Raw genomic sequence first — 22,330 nt, 5'->3', positions numbered from 1 at the left:
TCTCTCTAATTTTTCAGGTTTACACCTATTTTTTGAGGACTGGTTTACATCTTGATATCAGAGCAGGTTTCTTTCTTCCTTCTTTTCTTCTTCCTCTTTTCCCATACACCCTTAGATTAAGAGAGAGATAGGTTCTCTATAGCTCAGAGGATCTCTGGCCTAGTTGGTAGAGGGTTTGGAGAGTTTAAATATGGCTGGATATTGCCAAGAAGTGGTGCTGTTCTGTTGTTGCCCAAAAGCTTAGCCGACTAGAGATTTTCGAAGGTACAGGTAAAGGTGAAGCTTAGGGTGTGGGACTCTGTGCTTGGGAGGTGTCTTTTGACTCCTAAAGGAGGGTGGTTTAGATTTGGAAGAGATTGGGAAGCTCTGGTAGGAGCGGTTGCATCTTCTCTCTTCCTCCCCCAATAGTTGGACGGAGTAAAACCCTAGTTTTCAAGCATCTGGGTTCTGGTTTGACTTCAAGTAAGTTTATATAGACCAAACTTCTGGTTCTTTGATTTTCGTATGATTAATGGAGCCATGCGGAAGTGAATTCAAGCAAGTGTCGGTTTCCAGCCATGGCTCGGTAGATTCCATTTTGACTGGTGTGACCACAATCAAGCTAGATGGGACAAATTATCTTGCTTGGGCACAGTCTATAAGAATTTATGTCTGTAGTAGAGGAAAACTCGGGTATCTCACAGGTAGTAAAGTGAAACCCGAAGAGACGGACCCTGAATTTGAGAAATGGATGCAGGAGAACTATACTATCATTGGATGGTTGGTCAACTCTATGCAACCTCATATAAGTCAACATTATCTCTGGATGTCTTCGGCTAAGGAGATACGAGACAGTGTTACTGAGACCTATTCACGGAAGTTGAATGTAGCTAGAGTCTACAAGTTGAAAAGTGACGTGAAGAACCTAAGACAGGGGGAGAAGAGTGTAGCAATCTACTACTCTATACTGAAATCCCTATGGCAAGAAATTGATGTTATGGAGACAATTGTATGGGAGAGTAAGAATGATGCTAAAATGTATAGGAAGTTGGTGGAGAGAAATAGGGTGTTTGAATTTCTCACTGGACTCAACCCTGAGTTTGACATCATTAGGCAAAATATCCTGGCCAAAGATGAGGTTACTCTTTCCCAGGTATACGCTATGATAAGCAGTGAGGAGAGTAGGTGGCAGGTTCAGTTGTAGAGTCCACCTACAGAATACTTTGCACATGCAGGAATAAAGCCAAAGGGTCCTACTGAGAAAAAGGAACAAATATGTGAATATTGCGAGAAACCGAGGCATACAAAGGACACTTGCTGGAAGCTTCATCCTGAGCTTCTTCCTGATAGGTTTAAGAATAACAACAGCTCCAAGAAGGGCAGTCAGGTAGGAAAGCCTAAGACAACTAATGTTGCTACAGTACCTGAAGGAGGAAATAAGGGGAGTGAAGAAAAATCAACCAATGAGCAGTGGGAAGAAATGAAGGTGGATTGTGAAAAGTATGGGAGGCTGCTAAATCACTTGGAAGCTACTATTTCTTCATCTCACTCTTCCAGCAACACGTCATCTTCTTTTGCTATTGCTAACTCAGGTATTCGTGCTTCTGCAAATCATGCTTCAGTTTCAGGTAATCATAAAATCCCTTGGATTATTGATTCCGATGCATCAGACCATATGACCAGCCTGTCTAATCTCTTCTGCTCATACAACCTTCTCTCTGGCAAAGAGAAAATATCCCTTGCTGATGGATCTCTTGCTCCCATCTCTGGTAAAGGGGATATAAAGACCTTTGACACCCTTTATTTATCCTCTATCCTTCATGTCCCTAAACTTAATACAAACCTTTTATTTGTTAGCAACTTAACTAAATCCATGAATTGTAGCATAACCTTTTTTCCCACTCATTGTGTTTTTCAAGACCTGCAATCTCAGAGGATGATTGGGAATGGCCATGAGGCCAATGGAATATACTTGTTGGACACACCGGATATATCTTTTGGACCACCTCATGGAGTTGCCTTAGAGTCAGTTTTGTCAGAGTCTATTGACAAAGTCTTGTTATGTCACTTTCGGTTTGGTCATTTGTCTTTTTTTACTTTGAGTCATTTGTTTCCAGATATGTTTAAGTGAGTGTCTATATCGAGTCTTCATTGTGAGTCGTGTGAGCTGGCAAAGCATTGTGACATTCTTATTCAGTAAGCAATAAAAGATCTCTTACTCCTTTTCATATTGTTCACTCTGACGTGTGGGGACCATATCATTTGCCAACTATGGGGGGCTACATGTACTTTATCCTTTTTATTGATGACTACTCTTGTTACACTTGTTTAGCTAAACCATCTGCCAATGCATTTGCAATTCTCTTTATCCATGTACAATGTATTTCCATGTCCTTGGTGAGCCACTTGAATTTCCTCTTTTCATTGCTGTACCTCCAAAGCATAGAACTGTCCTCTGTTAGCCAATTCACCACAATTTCAGAATCACCTTCTATAATAAGCTTTTTAATATTTAGTTCTTTGGCCCTTTGTATCCCTTCAATAGCTCCTAGAATCTCACCCCTCAAAGAGTCTCCTACCCCAATCGGACCAGAGTATATAGCCAACAAATTTCCTACTTCATCCCTTATTACTCCCCCTATTCCAAAAGGCCCTGGATTGCCTATGCTGCTACCATCGAAATTCAGTTTGGTGAACCCATGAGGTGGAGGTGTCCAACAAAAGTTTATGTTCTTCCTACTTGAGCCTGTTTCTGCAATCTCCTTCCAGCTCCTTATCATCTCATCAATTGAGAACACTTTAAACAATTTCAATGTTCTCTGCCAATGTATCATCCTGATGTGGATTGTCTTAAGGATTTCATCCATACTTCTCTCCTTATCTGAGAATATCCTTGAGTTTCTCTCCTCCCAAACAGTCCAACATATCGCAGCCCTACCGCATCTCCACATGATCTTGGCCCTTTTGGTTGGTTAGTCGGGCATGGAAGTAAATAAGCTTTGCACATTCAAAGGAGTCGTCCACCTGCACCCAAACAAAGAAGTAAACCATTCCCAAATAACCTTAACAAAATGACAAGAAATTAGTAAATGGTATCCAGACTCACCATCAGATTTACAGAGAACACACCAGTGAGGAGACAAACAACTGTTGGGTCTTTTTCTTTGGAGTAGTTCTTTGGAGTAGATCCCCTGTTTAGCCAATGAATGCCAAGGAATTTGCACACCTCTTAGTCCACTGAAATTTGACTTCCATATTTTGTATGAGATATCTAATTTTCTTTTCATTCAGAAACTTCCACAAACTAGAATCATCTTTCATTAACCAGTTGATAGTCAAATTAGAATCACCTTCCACTATCAGGTTTCTGATATTTAATTCTTGAAATCTTTTTAACCCTTCCATAACAGTCAATGTTTCAGCTCTAAGAGAGTTCCCCCAGCCAATAGGACCCGAATACAATGCAATAATTCGACCTTCATCATCTTTGAAAGCTCCCCCTATACCCAATAGACTTGGATTTCCTTCGCTGCTTCCATCAAAGTTTAATTTAGTGAACCCTAAAGCTGGTGGGGACCAAATTGGGTGAATTACATTCTTCCTTCTAACTGACCAAGCCACTTCTTTCCACTTCTTGATGATATCTCCTTCTGAATAGTTTTCAAAAATGTACAAAGTCTTAGCCCACTGAATCACCCCTATAGAAATTAATTTAGTAATTACACCTTTATTTCTTTCTTTCCCATGAAAGGTCCATTGGTTCCTTTCCTCCCAAACTGTCCAACATACAGCTGCTCTTACACATCTCCATAGAAAATTTCCTCTCTTCTTCAGCCCCCTAACAGTAGTAGAGTGGAATAGGCTTTGTACATTTGAGGGAGGGGTCCACCTGCATCCAAAAAGGTAGAAAAACCAACACCAGATTTCTGAAACAAATGGACAAGAAACCAGTAAGTGATAACAATTCTCACCATTCTTCTTACAAAGAATGCACTAGTGTGGGGATAAACATCAATTAGGCATTTTTCTTTGAAGTAAGTCGCAAGTGTTACATTTTTCAAGGAAAACTTCCCAACAAAATGCACTAACTCTGGGAGGAATTGGTCTGCCCTAGACTTCTAGAACTGGAAAAGGGATTCCAAAGACAGGTGGGGAATGAGCCAATACTTTGAAGAATGATGAACATGAGAAGACACCTGAAGGAGGAGTCCAAATCCTACTATCTCTCCTGAGTGGATCAATAGTCACCCCCTCAAGGATTTTTAGTAGGTCTGCAATGGGTTCAATTCTGGGTCTCTAAGGGCCCTTGTAAAACCCAGATTCCAATCAATAGCTGAACTAGAAGAGGTCAGGAAAGTGGAGATTGGCTCATTTTTAAAACGTGATAGAGAATACAAGGACGGGAAGAGCTTCTTTAGCGGAATGTCTCCCACCCAAACATGATCCCAAAATTTCACGCAATTACTGGAGCACATATCATAATTGATTAGTGGAAGGAAAGAAGGAAGGATGGCATGAATTGATTTCCAAGGAGAAGCTCTCGTAGCCCTAACTAAAGCTCCAGAGTCCTAGCCATCTGCCGCTTGCCCATGAATACTTAAGACCACTTGAGCCCATAATTTATCCCTTTCCAAAGTCAATCTCCAAAGCCATTTCCCCAGTAGAGCTTCATTTTTTTCTGCAATTACCTAAAGCAAGCCCACCATCATTTTTGGTTTTGGTAACTATATCCCATTTGACCCTATGATCATTTTTCTCCTCTCTTTGTTCCCATAAGAAGTCTCTCATTAATTTCTCCAAAATCCCACAAATTCCTCTAGGCATTTTAAACACCGACAAAAAGTACATTGGCAGATTTGTCAATGTAGATTTGATCAGAGTTATTCTGCCTCCCATGGATAGGTAATTTTTCTTCAAAGATGCTAACCTCTTAGTGAATCTCTCAATCACCAGGTTCCAGAAACTCTTTTTACTTGAGTTATCCCCTAGTGGCAGCCCCAAATAGATTATCGGCCATTGTGCGATCTCACATCCCAAAGTGCGGGCCCTATCCTCCACCTCACTTTCACTCAAATTAATTCCAATCACATAGCTCTTGTCCAGATTAACTTTAAGATTAGTCACCTTTTCAAAAACATTGATCACTTGCTTTGGGTTACTCACCCAGCTCACCTTCTCCCCATTACAAAAAAGAATTGTGTCATCAACAAACTGTAAATGTGTTACTGGGACCTTATTCCTTCCTACCCTCCAACCTTTCACCAAATTTCTAGAGTCTGCTCTCTCAATGAGTTTTCCTAGGACTTCAACAATTAGAGTAAACAGGAAGGGAGAAAGGGGGTCTCCTTGCCTAATACCCCTGGTAGCTTGGAAATGATCTACCACCCTCCCATTCACTAAGATGGAATAGTGGCAAGTCCTAATACATCCTTTCACCCACTTGCACCATTTCTGCCCAAATCCAAAAGACTCTAAGACTTCTAGTAGAAGTGACCAATCCACCATATCATATGCCTTTTCAAGATCCAATTTGCACACTAACCCCTTCTTCCCACTTCTTTTGAAGTTTTCCACACTTTCGTTTGCAATCAGGATTTGATCCACAATTTGTCTACTCTTCACAAAGGCACCCTGATTTGGGGAAATGATTTTATAAAGGTTGTGTACCAAGCTAATGGGTTTGAACTCTTTGGGGTGACAAGCAATTCCCTTTTTTGGGATCAGAGCCAAGAATGTGGAATTGAGGCTTGGATTAATCATGTCCTTTTAAAGAATTTAGAAAACACTTTTTGGATGTCATCCTTTAGAATCTCCCAACAGTCTTGATAGAAAGCCATCGTAAAATCGTTAGGACTAGGTGCTTTAGATCTATTCATTGAAAATATGGCTACCCTTATTTCTTCCAATTCAAAGCTTCTCTTTAACCACATCCTTGACTCTTCCGGTAGTCTTGGCCACTCCAAACCCTCAATTTGTAATCTGCTCGACATAAGCCTTCTAAAGATTGATTTAAAATGGTTCACAAAGGCCCCTTCAATCTCTTCCTGCTGAGTCAATATTGCATCATTTATCACTAGCTTGAATCTTAAGTTCTTCCTCCTGCCATTGGCTACTGCATGAAAAAAGTTTGTGTTTCTATCTCCCTCCTTTACCCACTTATGTTTGGACTTCTGTCTCCAGCTAATTTCTTCTTTGAAGAGAACATCCTCCAGGTTTTTCCTCAACTCCCACCTAAGCTCCTTGTCTCTTTCCCCAAACTCACCTTGTTCTTCCTTTGCATCTACCTCCTCAATCTGAATCATCAACTGTTGTTTTCTTTCCTCAAGCCTCCCAAATTGAAGAATATTCCATTCTTTGATTTTGATTTTAAACTCCTTCAGCTTCCACTGAAATTTCATTCCCTCCCAATTAGCCCTTCGATCACTTGCTACCCACCATTCTTTCACTTTCTCCTTAAAACCTGGATGGGATAACCACATGTTCTCGAATCTGAACGGGATAGGTCCTCTATTCCTAAGATCCACCTTATTAAACAAAACTGGCCAATGATTAGAGGTGACCCTAGGCAGTGTCCTTGACATCAGATCTCCCCAATATTCTTCCCAATGAGCAGTAAACAAGAATCTGTCTAATTTTGAACAAATTGGATCAGCTTGGAGATTTGACCAAGTAAACCGACTATGCGACAGATTCAGTTCCTTGAGCTCAAACACATTGATGAACTAGTTGAATTTCCTCATACTTGTAGTGTTTCTTTGCCGCATCTTGTTACACTCCTTAGTGAATCTAATTACATTCAAATCCCCTCCTAAGCACCAAGGACCTTCCCATAATCCTCTTGTGTCTCTAGCTCTTCCCACACTCCTCTGCCTGTATCCACTGGGGCCATATACATTAGTTAATACCCATTCAAAACCATTGCTCACCTGTTTGAATTTAACAGAAACTGAGAATTTTCCAATCAATTCTTCAACTCCTTCAACAATTTCATTTTTCTACAAAGTCACCATTCCTCCAAAAGTTCCCCATGAGGGACTCATTGCCCAACTGATGCCGTTTGCTCTCCATACACTTCTGGCTCACCTACTATTAAATGTCATGAGCTTTGATTCCTGAATTAGGAGTATATCTGGATTTTCTTTTCTCAGTAGCTCCTTTATTAACACCCTCTTTCTTGCATTCCCCAATCCTCTCACATTCCAACTCACGATCTTCATATTGTCTTCTTATTCTGTCCCTAACCTGCTTTCTTCCTATTTTTCTCCTTTCCTACCCCTACCCTTTCTCTCACTAATTTTCTTATCCCCTTCCACATCTTGCTTCAGCCTTTCAACTTCATTCACCTTTCCTTCTTCTTTTCTATTCTTAAGGTATATTTTCAGCTCATTCAGATTTCTTATTTTACATCCCAATTTTCAACTTCATTCATCTTTCTTATTTTACTTCCATGATTTTCTTCCAGAAGGAGCACCCCAGAGAGGTCACAGAAGTAGTGGTCACCCAATCCCCACTGTTTGTGTTGTATTTGGCTGCAACCAAGCTCCTCCACCAACTACCTCTTTCTCTGCCAAATCTCTAGATAAACTTCCCCAGAAGAGCCTCGTTAAAGACCTTCATTTTCCTGACTCCCAGACTTCCTTTTTGTTTTGGGACACAAACTTGATCCCAGCTGACCAAGTGAATTTTCTTCTCCTCTTCCCACTCTTTCCATAGGAAGTTTCTCTGCAGTTTTTCCACTTTTTGGGTCACTTTCCTTGGCATTGGGAAAAGAGAGAAAATAGGAGGGCAGATTTGATAAGGAACTTTTTAGAACTGTAATCCTACCACCTAAAGAGAGAGATTTTGTTTCCAGGAAGCAACTTCCTTTCTAACCTTTCCAGGACAGGCTCCCACAGTAGGATGTGGATTGAAGATTTTCAACACTTGGGCCCCACAGGAATATTTGACAAATGCTGAACCTAGACCTACACATAGTGCACCCCTACTTGATCTGCTGTGGATATTGAGAAAATTGAAGTGCAACCTGATGATACTCCTATTGATCCAAACTATAAGCTGAGTGCTCTTATGGACAACTTATATGGGATAAGGGTATGCATCATTGGGTTGATTGGTTGGCTGTTGTATTTGAGATTAACTTGGCAAGGCATCTATTATGTTTAATGTTTTTTATTATTTATTTATTTTTTGCATTTTCGGCATCTTTTTCTTTTTTTTGCTTTGCTTTGAAAAGGCACAACCTCGCTTTGTGCCTTGGGTGCAAATTGCCCCTTGTGCTGTTTTTGCGCTTTCCGCTTTTAAACGTTGGCTAATCCATTTGTTGTTTTTGTGATCCATTTAAATCTAATACCAATCTCCCTTACTAGGTACCATACCTCTCTCATGGTTTGCCTATAATTTGGCTAATCTAGTTGTTGTTCTTGTGACCCATTTAAATGTAATACCAATCTCCCTTACTAACTACCATACCTCTCTCATGGTTTGCCTATAATTCCATATTTCCATGTTTCCCAATTGCATCCAGTCCACAACAATCTTAGAGTCACCTTCTACTTAATCTTCTTGGAGATCTTGTAATTACTTTTAAAACACTACTGATCCATATTGTGACAAACAAGCTAGTAGAACTCACAATCCTGACCAAAATTTACAATCTTATTTGCCATTTGTCAGATCAGAAATGCAGTTGGCGATGTTCTTAATAAGGTAGTAGTTAAATCTAAGTTGGAAAGCTGGGCATCTTAAATATCTATGTTCAGATTGAGAGGGGGGGGGGGATGTATTAGGGGTATATCTATAGCTTTTCCTTTATTTTTCTTGATAAATAGATCTGAAAGAGGGGTAAAGATCTCAACAGATTGAATTTCCAGAACTTTTTCTTCTTCTTCCTCTCTATTGTTTCATCTTATTTATAGTTTATTTTTAATCTACAACACAATTATTCTAAAAGTACAAGGAGAAGGTCACGAGAAACCTGAGTTAGGTAATGATCAATGAGAAACAACTTGATGGTTCATTTTTTAATTGAGGATATGGTCGTAGATATAAAATAGTAGAGTAGGATTACCTACTTGTTAATGTTGTCATATGAAGTTCTCATTAAGAACTTATTGTGTTGAAGTTTTCTTGGTAAAGGTTTGTATATTGTAGCTGGTATAATTTGTATTCTCTTGTCATTTTCAATTTCTTTGTATTAATTTTGATTTAACATGATACAGATATTTAACTGATCAGCTGCAAAAGGTTCAAATTGTTAATGAATTTAATAAGGTAAATGGTCTTTTTCTTTGGCTTCAGCTAGATGTTTTCACTTTGATACAATATATCATGCATTAAATGTTGTCACTTCTATTGTACTCTGTTGTGAAGGATTTTGTAATTGAGGCTCTAAGATCCGTTGCTGAGTTAGTAACATATGGTGATCAACATGATCCAACCTTTTTTGAGTGAGATTTCATCTTGTCCTCTTCATTGTTGATTTTCTTACGTCCTAATATTTATTTATTTATTAATAGCCATGCTTCTTCTGCAGGTTTTTTATGGAGAAGCAGGTTATGGGGGATTTTGTACGTATATTAAAAATTAGTAGAACTGTGAGCGTTCCTCTTCAGTTGCTACAGACAATGAGTATTATGATCCAGAATTTAAAAAGTGAACATGCTATCTGTAAGTTGGTATATAGAGTTCGGCCAATTTAAACAGGTCTTTTAATTGCTTCTTTTGATTTAGCTATTTTAATGTGTTTAATTTTTCTGGCTGGCAACATTTGCAGATTATATTTTCAGCAACGAACACATAAACTATCTTATAATGTATTCCTTTGACTTTCGTAATGAAGAGCTACTGTCGTATTATATATCCTTTCTGAGGTTTGTAATATCTAGTTCCTTTTGTTCGGATTTATCTAATTTGTATTGATGCCATATTTTATTTCCTTTTTGTAAATACGAATGCTAATTTTCTTGATTTCTTTTGTTCGCTTTGTATTCTCAATGGATTTGTTGCGGTGACAAAAGGGCAATAAGTGGGAAGCTGAACAAAAGTACAATTTCTCTTCTTGTGAAGACTCAAAATGTATGTTCATTGCATACTTCTGTTTGTTGTTGGTTCCCATCTTGGTTGTATTCTTTATGATGGTTGTTATTTTTTGGAGGAATGCAGGGCATCTTGTTGATTGATAAAATAGTAGGGTTAGTGGTGTGAGGTGCTTTTTCTTATTTTGTTATTTCTTTTTCTATCTTGTATTTTGGAGTACCTTGAAGGGGCGATAGAGTTTGTTTCTTGAAGGAGTTGTGGTATTGAGGAATCTTCCTTTTGCTTGTCTTGGTGATTATCTTGTCGCCTGGGGTTGAACTTCCTTTTCTTGTCTTTTTAATGAAATCTTCATTTTACTATAAAACCTATAGAATTATGCATTGATTTGATATCCTGTTTTTTAGTGTTCCTTCCTGTTTTAATGATCTTTACTCAAGTTATTTTGCTTTGGTGGATAGTCAGAGAAAATTTATGCTGTCCATCCCCACATTAAGGGTTCCTTGAGAGGAAGTAATACCGGAGGTTGCTGAACCTTCAGTAGCCATTAGACCCAATGTTTCACTGCTGATTTCTCCAAGAGAGGACTGAAAAACTGAAGTTCTGTATTTATACAGCACTATTACTAGTACAAATAATGATTTAACTAACCACACGAATGGTAAACAACACACCAAACAAGGACGACAGTACTTGAACCAACTGTGAATAGACATCAGCTTATAGCAAGGAGACAATCAGCCCCTACAACTCCAAACTGTGACATTCACAGCTATCACACACTTAGATATGAATGTAACAGTACATATCTGGAGTACAGTAATGCTTTCACGATCCACAGTCCATAAAAGATGGGTGCAAACCTTAGAGAATGCTACTCATTGCATTCTGCTGTTACCACAACACCACAAAATCTCTTCTTGGTACAACGGCCAAGAGAGAAAAAAAAAGAAAAGGGTAGAACAAGAGTTTAGTTCGGTCCGATGGAGTTTTGTCTCTTCTCCCAGTCGAAAAAAGGTAAGCCCAGATGAAGAACTCGATCTGAGAAGGTTAAGCCCAGATCAGTGCTCTGATACTATGTAGTCCAGCAAGGAAGAGATAAAAATAAAGTATGAAAAGAGAGAAGAGAAGGAGAAAAGAAGAGAAGGAGAAAAGAAGAAGAGAAGTGTTCTATTCCAAAAGTTGTAGCTGGCAGCACCTAAGTTGGTATTTATACTTAGGGCAACAACTTATAATAAAAAGAATGGGGAAATACCAGAAATACCCCTACGTTAGAATGGGGAAATACCAGACAACTTATAATAAAAAGAAGGGAGATAAGGGATCTCCTTGTTTCAAACCTCTTTTTGCTGGAAAGAAATTTCTAGTCACACCATTAATCAAGATTGAGTGGTGCACTGAGCTTAGACATCCCTTAGTCCACATCCTCTAACACTCACCCAGACCATTTCTCTGTAGTATCTCAAGAAGAAAATAAAATCATAGGCTTTTTTTTTTTTTTTTTTTTTTTTTTATCAATAACAAAAACTTTCATTAAGAAAATAAGGGAGTACAAAGTAAACTGGGGGGGGGGGGAGCGAGGTAAACTCTCATAATTCTCCCTGGGAAAAAAACAAATTCAAGATTACAACATAGCCTAGAACATTTGTTCCTTTCCCACTCTTTACTTAGCAAGAGTATCTGCAAAGGAGTTGGCACTTCTCTTTACCCACTTCAGCTGAATGTCCAAACCTTGTGCCAGCTGGTTGAACATTCTTGTTTTTTTTTTTTCATCAGCAGACTTCCATAAATAATCTCTTTTGCAGCCATCCTATAAATAGTTTTGAGTCCCTTTCAACAATGAGCTTATGACAGTTCAGCTTCTTAACCTTCTTTTTTCCTTCCATCACTGCCAAGATCTCAGCTCGGAGTGATTCACCTACACCAATAGGACCAGAAAATAAAGTAATGACTTTCTTGTCCTCATCTTTGAAAGTCCCACCATTGCTTTAAGGCCCTGGGTTACCTTCACTACTTCCATCAAAGCTCAGTTTGATAAAACTAGAAGCTAGTTAAGACCAAAGGGGACTAATGTTGGTTTTGGCAATTAAAATCTGATAAGTTATTTTCCTATTACTTACAAAAGCACCTTGGTTCTGGGAGATGATGTAAGGAAGCACATTTCTAATCCTCCTCAAAAGCACCTAAGCAAAAATTTTATATAGGTTGTTTCCCAAGCTGATAGTGTGGAGACTCTGTAACTTGATGTGCCTTATTAGTATAGTCCCTGTTGTATATTACTTTTACATCTTATTCTTCTTTTCTCTTTTAGCCCTATATGGGCATTCTTGTAATTGTACATATCTTTTAATATATAAGAGACTCTTTGAGGTGGGGGTCATTCATTCTTGACACCTCTAAGATTATTCATGTTCTTTTCTCCATTTGGCCAAGAGTGTTGACATGGTATCAGAGCGGGCTGCCCTTTGATCTATTTTCTTGCTCTCTTAAACCTCACTGGAAGCAGCAAATCTGTCGTATTAGGGCTGTTTCGGTCAACCCTTTTTTGTTCTTTCTTCTTTGCGCAACCAGCATGACAGATTTCATTAGATCTCTCTTGGGAGACATTGGTTTGAGGCCAAACTTCAGATTTGGTGTCGCCTAGACTAGATCTATTCTCCCTTCAAACAACATCTGATTTGGTGAAGTTTTCGAAGGAGTTTTGATCTTCTTCTTGGGGTGGCAACACTGTATAGTTTCTTTTTTTGGACTGCAACAACTTTGGACTTCAGATCTGGTGTCGCCTAGACCTGATCTATTCCACCTACAAACAACATCTGATTTTGTGAAGTTTTCGAAGGAGTTCTGATCTTCTTCTTGGGGCGGCAATACTGTACAGTTTCCATTTTTGGACTGCAACTCTTTTTTGGACTTCAGACCTTCTACATCAGCTTGTGATTTAAGTTTTTCTCTCCAGATTGAAGGGTTCTCTCAAGCTCTCCTTAACCCTACACTCAGTTTCTGGTTTGGAGTTTTTAAGGACTGCCTCAATCAGCATAAGATACCTCCTTGTTCTTGAAGAAGACGCCTGATGTGTTGGTAAATCATAGATTTCTCTCAATCGGCTGACTCGGTCAACCTATAACCCTAGATCTGGTGTCGTCTTAGGGTTTTCTTGCCTCCCATTTATTTGATTCAGACTTCAGATTCATATTTGAAAGGCCTTAGACTCGGCAGTCTTAAAAACTTGCCTTCTTTGGACTGTCATTTTGAATTCTTGATTGCTGAATTTAGTTGTCTCTAATATCCTTGTGCTTGGACTGCTGTTTTCTTGCTGAAATGGCCTCCGGTAGAGTCAATACTATTCCTATAAAACTGGAAGGATCTACCTATGGAATTGACATTGCTGCTGTAGCACATGGGAATAAGAAATCTACTACTAATTGCAAATGAAAGTGTGGAAGATTTCAAAAGAAGCGGGAAGAAAGGGCTTGTGTGCAAATTGGATCTCGAAAAGGCTTTTGACTTGGTAGATTGGTCATTTCTATTTAAAGCCTTAGAGTATTTTGGATTTGGGAAGAAGTGGTGCAAGTGGGTGAAAGGATGTATTAGGACTTGCCACTAGTGGCGATTCTTTTGTTAAAGGTGATTCTCTGGCATCTATGGTGATTCTTTTCAATGAATAGATCTAAAGCATCTAGTCCTGATGGATTTACAATGGCTTTTTATCAAGACTGCTGGGAAATACTGAAGGGGGATATTCAAAAGGTCTTTTCTGAATTCTTTGAAAGAGGGGTGATTAGTCTAGGTCTAAACTCTACCTTCTTGGCTCTGATTCCAAAAAAGGGAGATGCTTGTCATCCCAAAGAGTTCAGACCCATTAGTTTGGTATACAACCTCTATAAAATCATTGCTAAGGTTCTTTCTCGGAGGATTAGAGAGGTTCTACCCTTAATAATCTCCCCACATCAGGGTGCCTTTCTGAAGAACGGACAAATCGTGGATCAAATCCTAATTGCAAATGAAAGTGTGGAAGATTTCAAAAGAAGCGGGAAGAAAGGGCTCGTGTGCAAATTGGATCTTGAAAAGGCTTTTGACTTGGTAGATTGGTCATTCTTATTGAAAGCCTTAGAGTATTTTGGATTTGGGTAGAAGTGGTGCAAGTGGGTGAAAGGATGTATTGGGACTTGCCACTATTCCATCTTAGTGAATGGGAGGGTGGTAGATCATTTCCAAGCTACCAGGGGTATCAGGCAAGGAGACCCCCTTTCTCCTTTTCTTTTTTACTTTAATTGCCGAAGTCCTAGGAAAACTCATTGAGAGGGCAGACTCTAGAAACATGGTGAAAGGTTGGAGGGTAGGGAGGAATAGGGTTCCAATAACACATCTACAGTTTGCTGATGACACAATTCTTTTCTATGGTGGGGATGAGGTAAGTTGGGTGAGTAATCTGAAGCAAGTGATCAATGTCTTCGAACATGTGACTAATCTTAAAGTGAATCTAGACAAGAGTTGTGTGATTGGCATTAATTTGGGTGAAAGTGAGGTGGAGGATAGAGCCCAAATTTTGGGTTGTGAGATCGCTCATTGGCCATTGACATATTTGGGGCTGCCACTAGGGGATAACCCAAGTAAAGAGTTTCTGGAACCCTGTGATTGAGAGATTCACTAAGAGGTTTGCATCTTGGAAGAAAAATTACCTATCCATGGGTAGAATAACTCTGATTAAGTCCATAGTGACAAATCTGCCTGTATACTTTTTTTTGGTGTTTAAAATGCCCAAAGGAATATGTGGAATTTTGGAAAAGTTGATGAGAGACTTTTTATGAGAACTAGGAGAGGAGAAAAAGGATCATAGGATCAGGTGGGATATATTTACCAAAACCAAAAGTGATGGTGGGCTTGCTTTAGGCAATTTGCAAAAAAAGAATGACGCTCTGTTGGGGAAATGGCTTTGGAGATTGACTTTGGAAAGGGATAAATTATGGACTCATGTTGTCGTAAGTATTCATGGGCAAGCGGTGGATGGCTGGGACTCTGGAGTTTCAACTAGGGCTACGAGAGCTTCTCCTTGGAAATCAATTCATGCCATACTTCCTTCTTTTCTTCCTCTAATCAGGTATGATATGTGCTCCAGTAGCTGCGTGAAATTTTGGGATCATGTTTGGGTGGGAAGCACTCCGCTGAAAGAACTTTTCCCTTCCTTGTATTCTTTATCACGGTTCAAAATCAGCCGGTCTCCACTGTTTTGACCACCTCTAATTCAACCATTGATTGGAATTTGGGTTTTTGAAGGGCCCTTAGAGAACTGGAACTGAACCTCATTGCTGACTTGCTAAATATCCTTGAAGAGGTGGTTATTGACCCCCTTAGGAGGGATAGTAGGATTTGGGCTCCTTCTCCTTCGGGTATCTTCTCTTGCTCCTCTTTCTTCAAGGAACTGGCTCATTCCTCTCCTGTCTTTGGAATCCCTTTTCCAGTTTTGGAAGTCTGGGATAGATCAATTCCTTCTAGAATTATTGTTTTTTTGTTGGGAAGTTTTCCTTGAAAAGTGTAACACTTGCGACTTACTTCAAAGAAAAAGGTCTAATTGGTGTTTATCTGCACACTGGTGCATCCTTTGTAAGAAGAATAGTGAGACTTGCTATCACTTATTGGTTTCTTGCCCATTTGTTTCAGAAATCTGGTGTTGGTTTCTCTTTTTGGTGGCAGGTGGACCCCTCCCCCAAATGTTCAAAGCCTATTTCATTCTACTACTATTAGGGGGCTGAAGAAGAGAAGGAAAATTCTATGGAGGTGTGTAAGAGCAGCTGTATGTTGGACAGTCTGGGAGGAGTGGAATCAATGGACCTTTCATGGGAAAGAAAGAAATAAGGGTGTAATCATTGAACTGATTTCTACAAGGGTGATCCATTGGGTTAAAACTTTGCAAAGTTTTGAAAATTGTTCAGAAGGAGACATCATCAGGAAGTGGAAAGAAGTGGCTTATCAGCAACAAGAAAGAATGTATCCCACCCAATTTAGTCCCCTCTAGTTTCAGGTTTCACTAAACTAAACTTCGATGGTAGTAGTGAAGGAAATCCAGGTTTGTCGGGTATAGGGGGAGTCTTCAGAGATGATGAAGGTCGAATTATTGCATTTTATTTTGGTTCTATTGGATGTGGGGACTCTCTTAGAGCTGAAATATTGGCTGTCTTGGAAGGGTTAAAAAGAGCCCAAGAGTTAAAAATAAGAAAATTGATAGTGGAAGGTGACTCTAAGTTGGCTATAAATTGGTTGATGAAGGATACTTCTAGTCTGTGGAAGTTTTTGAATGAAAAAGAGAAAGTTAGACATCTCACCCAAAATCTGGAAGTCAAGTTTCAATGGATAAAGAGGTGCACCAATTTCTTGGCAGATTCATTGGCCAAACAAGGGGTGGGAAGAGTTGATTTCTTCTAGGCAACATTGTAACCTGAATTGCTTTCTTGGGAGGGTTAAGAATTTTTACCCCTCCTTTTGTACCTTTTCTATTATTATCTTTTAATAAAAGTCTTTGTTATTTATCAAAACATTCGACAACTGGTAACATCTGCTATTCCTTCTACTCTTTCTGCTATTGGTTTACCTGGTGAGTTTTTTGGTTATTGTGCTTCTCCTTCTCATATTTGGATCATTGACCCTGGAGCTATCAACCACATGACAGGAGCCTACCCTAACCAACCAAGTAACCTTACTAAAACCCATCACAAACATATTGTTATTGCCAATGGTGAAAAGTTAAACATCATTGGTAGTAGTGATTTGTCTCTTAAGCTTTCACCCACTGCATCTTTCCCTCTTACTAAGACCCTTCTTGTTCCTAATCTCACTACAAACTTGATTTTTGTTGGCCAATTAATTGATGAAGGTAACATTCTCATCTTCTCTCAGGATGGATGTTTGATTCAGGATCGGGACACAGGGAAGGTGAAAGGGAAGGGGTGCAAGTTGGGCCGTCTGTTTGCATTGGAGTTTGAGACGCCTCAAACAGCAGCGTCATCAGTTTATTTTAGTTCCTCCACTTCTAGTTCCTTTCTAAGTCATAGAAATAATGTTTGGGACTTATGGCATAAACATCTGGGTCATTTACATTCTGAAAAATTAAAATTTTTGTTTGATTAAGGCCTTATTAAGAATAAAGTTCCTTCCTTGCACACCTTTGATACATCTTGTGTTTCTTGTTGCTTAAGTAAGAGTCATACCTTACCATTTCGTCACCTATCTGAGCATGCTACCTCTACCTTCGAGCTTATACATAGTGATGTCTGCACTGCTTCTGTCTCTTCTCGGCTTGGATACGAATATTTTGTGTTGTTCATTGATGATTGTACCAGGTACACATGGATATACTTTCTTCGCCACAAGTCTGAGGTGTTCCCAACATTTAAGTTGTTTCATGCTATGGTGCGGGTTCGATTTCAATCACAACTGCATATTCTCCTTTCGGATTCAGGAGGAGAATACACTGATGGAGATTTTTTGTCCTATTTGAAGGATCATGGGATACAAGTGTAACGAAGTTGTCCAGATACTCCTAGTTGAAAAACAGTCCTAGAAGTAGGGGCTGTGTTTGAAACAAAGAAAACTAGCAAGAGAGGATTAGAGAAGAAGAGAGAGCTGCGGCAAGAGGGGTTAGAGGATGAGGAGTTCGAACATAACCTCCCTCTAACTCTCTAATACACTTTTATTAAGTTAATCTTTTAGTAATTACAAGAGAGGTCCTTAGTTGGACAAGAAATTACAAAAAGAGGAACATAAAAGAGTATGGGCCCAGAATAAGGCCCATTACAAAGAAGAACATAAAGATAATATATAGTAATAGCCTATGGGCCATTCGGCCCATCTTCTCTACACTCCCCCTCAAGCTGAGCATAGATGTCAATCATGCCCAGCTTGCCAGTGTCATGATGAAGTCTTGTCTTGGAGATGCCTTTGGTGAGAAGGTCTGCCAATTGTCCTTCAGAGGTAACGAATGGAAGGCACATTTCTCCGGAGGAGACTCTTTCTTGAATAAAATGTCTATCAACTTCAATATGTTTGGTTCAATCATGTTGTACCGGGTTGTGAGCAATGTTGATGGAAGCCTGATTATCACAGTACAACATCATGAGTCTGTCATGATCAATCCCAAGTTCTTCCATTAAGGACCTTAGCCACAACAATTTCGAGACCCCATGTGCCATGGCCCTATACTCTACTTCTGCAGAAGATCTGGCCACAACAAGTTGTTTCTTACTCCTCCAAGAGACAACATTACCAGCCACCAAACTGCAATATCCTGAAGTAGATCTTCTGTCATCCATATTTCCAGCCCAACAGTATAGGCTTCAAGTTTCAAGTGGTCATGCTTGGTAAATAGGATTCCTTTCCCTGGAGAGCCTTTCAGATAGCACAAAATCCGTTCTGTTGCTGCCATATGAGTATCTCTAGGAGCATGCATGAATTGGCTAATGCAACTGATAGCATACGCAATATCTGGTCTAGTCATGCTCAAGTATAGAAGCTTCCCAAGAAGTCTCTGAAAAACCCCTTTGTCTTCCAACAGAGTTCCATCTGTAGCTGAAAGTTTGTGACTCATATCAATGGGAGTTGTAGCTGGTCTTGCACCCAGTTTTCCAGTTTCAGACAATAAATCAAGAACATATTTCCTTTGGGAAATAAGGATCCCATCCTTGGATCTGACAACTTCTATGCCAAGGAAGTATCTCAACTCTCCCAGATCCTTAATCTCAAATTCTGTACGGAGGAAAGACTTAAGAGCCAGAATGCCTGAGGCATCATCACCAGTCACTATAATGTCATCAACATACACAATGAGATACACTGCCAAAGATCTACTTTTCTTCACAAACAGAGTATGATCCGACTGTGTCTGAACATAGCCGAATTTAACAAGTGCAGCTCTAAATCTCTCAAACCAGGCTCTAGGAGATTGTTTAAGACCATAAAGAGATTTCTTCAATCTGCATACCTTTCCTTGCATATCTTTCCCATACTTCCCTGGAGGAAGACACATGTAGACTTCCTCATGTAAATCACCATTCAGAAATGCATTCTTTACATCCAACTGATAGAGATGCCAATCAAAGTGAGCTGCCAGAGATAAAAGAACCCTCATAGATGTCATCTTGGCAACAGGGGCAAAAGTCTCCAGGTAGTCAATCCCATATGTCTGTGTATAGCCTTTTGCAACAAGCCTGGCCTTGTACCTCTCAATAGTTCCATCAGCCCTGTATTTAATGGTGAAAACCCACTTGCACCCAACCGGATCCTTCCCTTCAGGCAAATCCACCACCTCCCAAGTACCATTTGCATGTAGAGCATCCATTTCGGTTTCCATGGCATCTCTCCATTCTGGAATCCCAAGAGCTTCTGAGACAGACCTAGGAATGGGGTTAGAAGCAACAGAAGAGAGATAGGCAAAGTATGAAGGAGAAAGCAGGTCATAAGAAAGGTGTTTGGAAATGCAGTGTGCAATACATTTCCGCTTCCCTTTCCTAACAGCAATGGGGACATCAAGGTCTGGAAAAGATGATTCCAAAGGAGTTGAAGCAGTACCAGTTATCTCATTTGTGATTGGGAATGTATGAGCTTCATCTGTTGTAAAGGAAACCACTTGCTCATTCCTGGATCTCTGCCTTTGATACACTTTGGGATTATGGATAGGGCGAGGGGGTAAAGAAATAGGGTCCTTGGGACAAGAGGTATGAAGTGATTGATCCTCCTTTGACTCATTTGGTGAGGATACAGGTTTGTCAAGAGACTCAACTGGGATAGGAAGAGGAAGAGCAAAAACTTGTGACAGACTCTCCCCCTGTGGACAATGTCCATCCTGAGAGGAACCATAAAAAGGAGAAAGTTCATTAAAGGTAACATCCATAGAGACATGTCGGGTGCCAGTCTTTGGATCAAAACAACAATAACCCTTTTGTGTGGGGGAGTAACCAAGGAAGATACATTTGTGGGCTTTCGGTTCAAACTTGTGTCTTTGCACACTTGGAATGTGAACATAGTAGGTACAACCAAACACACGAAGAGGAATTGGGAAGAGATCTTTGTCTGGATGAAGAAGACTGAAGGGGGATTTAAACCCTAGTACCTTGGATGGCATACGGTTTATGAGATAGGTAGCAGTAAGTACAGCATCACCCCAAAATCTTGTGGGAACATGTGAGGCAAACAAAAGGCTCATTGCAACTTCAACAATATGTCTATTTTTCCTCTCAGCAACTCCATTTTGTTCAGGGGTTCTAACACAGGAGCTTTGATGAATAACCCCCATGTCAGAAATATACAAGGATAAACTCTTCTCAAAATACTCTTTTGCATTGTCAGATCTGAAAACCTTAATTCTGGTACCAAATTGAGTTAGAACAAGCTCATGAAATTGCCTCACAAGTCTTGGGACTTCATCCCGAGATTTCATTAAGTATATCCAGGTGAATCTAGAGAAGTCATCAATAAACAAGATAAAATATCTGTAACCCCCCATAGAGGATAAATGGTATGGCCCCCACATATCAGATTGCACAATATGAAAAAGAAAAGAGGATCTTTTATTGCTTACAGGGTAATTTTTTGTACAATGCTTTGACAACTGACAGGACTCACAATTGAGACTGGACACACTGACTCCCTTAAACAGTTTTGGAAACAAATGGCTTAACGCAGAAAAAGGTAAATGACCCAACCGACAATGACTCAACATAATTTGACTAACAGACTCTGAAAAAGTAGAACCAAAAGCAACATTCTTGGGATGATCAAAGCATTGGCCAGGGGTGTTGAGCAAGTATATTCCATTCGCTTCATGGCCACTCCCAATCACCTTCTGAGACTTCAGGTCCTGAAACACACAGTGAGAAGGGAAAAAGGTTACACAACAATTCAATGATTTGGTCAGGTTACTTACAGATAACAAATTGGTATTTAATTTAGGCACATGAAGAGTGGAAGATAAGGGTAAGGAGTCTGTAGCCTTGATAGTTCCCTTGCCGGAAATAGGGGCAAGAGAACCATCAGCTAAGGTGATTTTGTCACGGTCAGGAAGTAAATCATATGAAACAAATAAAGTGGAAAGGTTGGTCATGTGATCAGAAGCACCTGAGTATATGATCCAAGGGGTTTTGTGTTTACCTGAGGTGGATGCATGGTTAGCGGAAGCCCTTATACCTGAGTGAGCAAATGCAATGGTGGCTGAACTTCCAGAAGGGATGGATGATGAAGATGCACCTTCAAGTTGACTGATCATCTTTCCAAACTTCTCATATTTAGCTTTCATGGCTGCCAACTGTGCGCTGGTAGATTCAACCTCTATATCTGTGCCTGTGGCTGCATGTGCACTTCCTGTCTTTCTACTATCATTCTTCTTCTGGAATCTGATAGGTATAAGATTGGGATGCAATTTCCAGCACTTGTCCTTTGAATGTTTCGGCTTCTTACAATATTCACACACCACTTCTTTCCTTCCTGTGCCACTTTGAGCTTCTGTAACCCCTTTGGGTTTAATTCCCATATTTGCAAAATGATCATTAATACCAACTCCTTGAACCTGCACTTGCCTTCTACTTTCTTCACTGCTGACCAGAGTATATGCTTGTGAGAATGAAACATCTTCCTTGGACAAGATGTTTTGCTTTGTAATATCATATTCAGAATTCAGCCCTGTCAAGAACTCAAACACCCTATTCCGTTCAACCAATTTTCTGTATGTTTCAGCATCCTTAGGGGTATCCCAAGTCACAGTCTCTATCAAATCAATCTCTTGCCATATAGATTTTAAGATTGAGAAGTATGCTGCAAGTGACTTCTCCCCCTGTCTTAGATTCTTCACATCACTTCTCAGTTTGTAAGCTCTAGCAACATTCAACTTCTGGGAATAAGTCTCTGCAACACTATTCCAGATCTCTTTAGCTGAATTCATCCACAGATAATGTTGACTGATCTGTGGCTGCATTGAGTTCACAAGCCACCCAATCACAGTGTAGTTTTCTTGTACCCATCTCTCATAAGATGGATCATCCTTTGAAGAAGCTTTCTTGCTCCCAGAAATAAAACCCCATTTTCCTTTGCTACAAATATGGATTTTCACTGATTGTGACCAAGCTAAGTAATTGGTCCCATCAAGCTTGACTGTAGTTACAGCCAGCATGGAATCGGTTGGGGTTCCCAAAATCTGTCCATATTCAGCAGTATTCTTGTTTTCAAAGTTTGAGAAATCCATCATGCTAAGTTCAGTGGTAGTTCTTTCTTTACTGTTTCAGCCTTCAAAAAAGACACCCAGCAACTTCCAAACACAAGGTATTTCAGATTCTAACAG

The 22,330-nt window shown here is 39.7% G+C and overlaps 1 protein-coding gene across 4 annotated transcripts in view; it reads left to right on the top strand.

The window, feature by feature from the left end:
• The window catches only part of LOC148843962 (CLEC16A-like protein), a 132,472-nt gene that overhangs the window by 9,312 nt on the left and 100,830 nt on the right, over positions 1 to 22,330 (top strand). For all 4 annotated transcript variants that reach the window (XM_088958874.1, XM_088958871.1, XM_088958872.1 and 1 more), the window contains exons 5-9: positions 9,198 to 9,249; positions 9,349 to 9,425; positions 9,512 to 9,645; positions 9,752 to 9,848; positions 9,996 to 10,053. In XM_088958874.1, the coding sequence (XP_088815000.1) occupies positions 9,198 to 9,249; positions 9,349 to 9,425; positions 9,512 to 9,645; positions 9,752 to 9,848; positions 9,996 to 10,053 (418 nt within the window). The remainder of the gene's footprint in view (positions 1 to 9,197; positions 9,250 to 9,348; positions 9,426 to 9,511; positions 9,646 to 9,751; positions 9,849 to 9,995; positions 10,054 to 22,330) is intronic.

Source organism: Nelumbo lutea, chromosome 8, assembly GCF_056320005.1.
Source record: "Nelumbo lutea isolate HS-2025 chromosome 8, American lotus-T2T, whole genome shotgun sequence".
In the NCBI taxonomy this organism is placed as follows: domain Eukaryota; kingdom Viridiplantae; phylum Streptophyta; class Magnoliopsida; order Proteales; family Nelumbonaceae; genus Nelumbo; species Nelumbo lutea.
The sequence above is the reverse complement of the archived record's forward strand: the minus strand, read 5'-3'. Positions and strand labels throughout refer to the sequence as shown.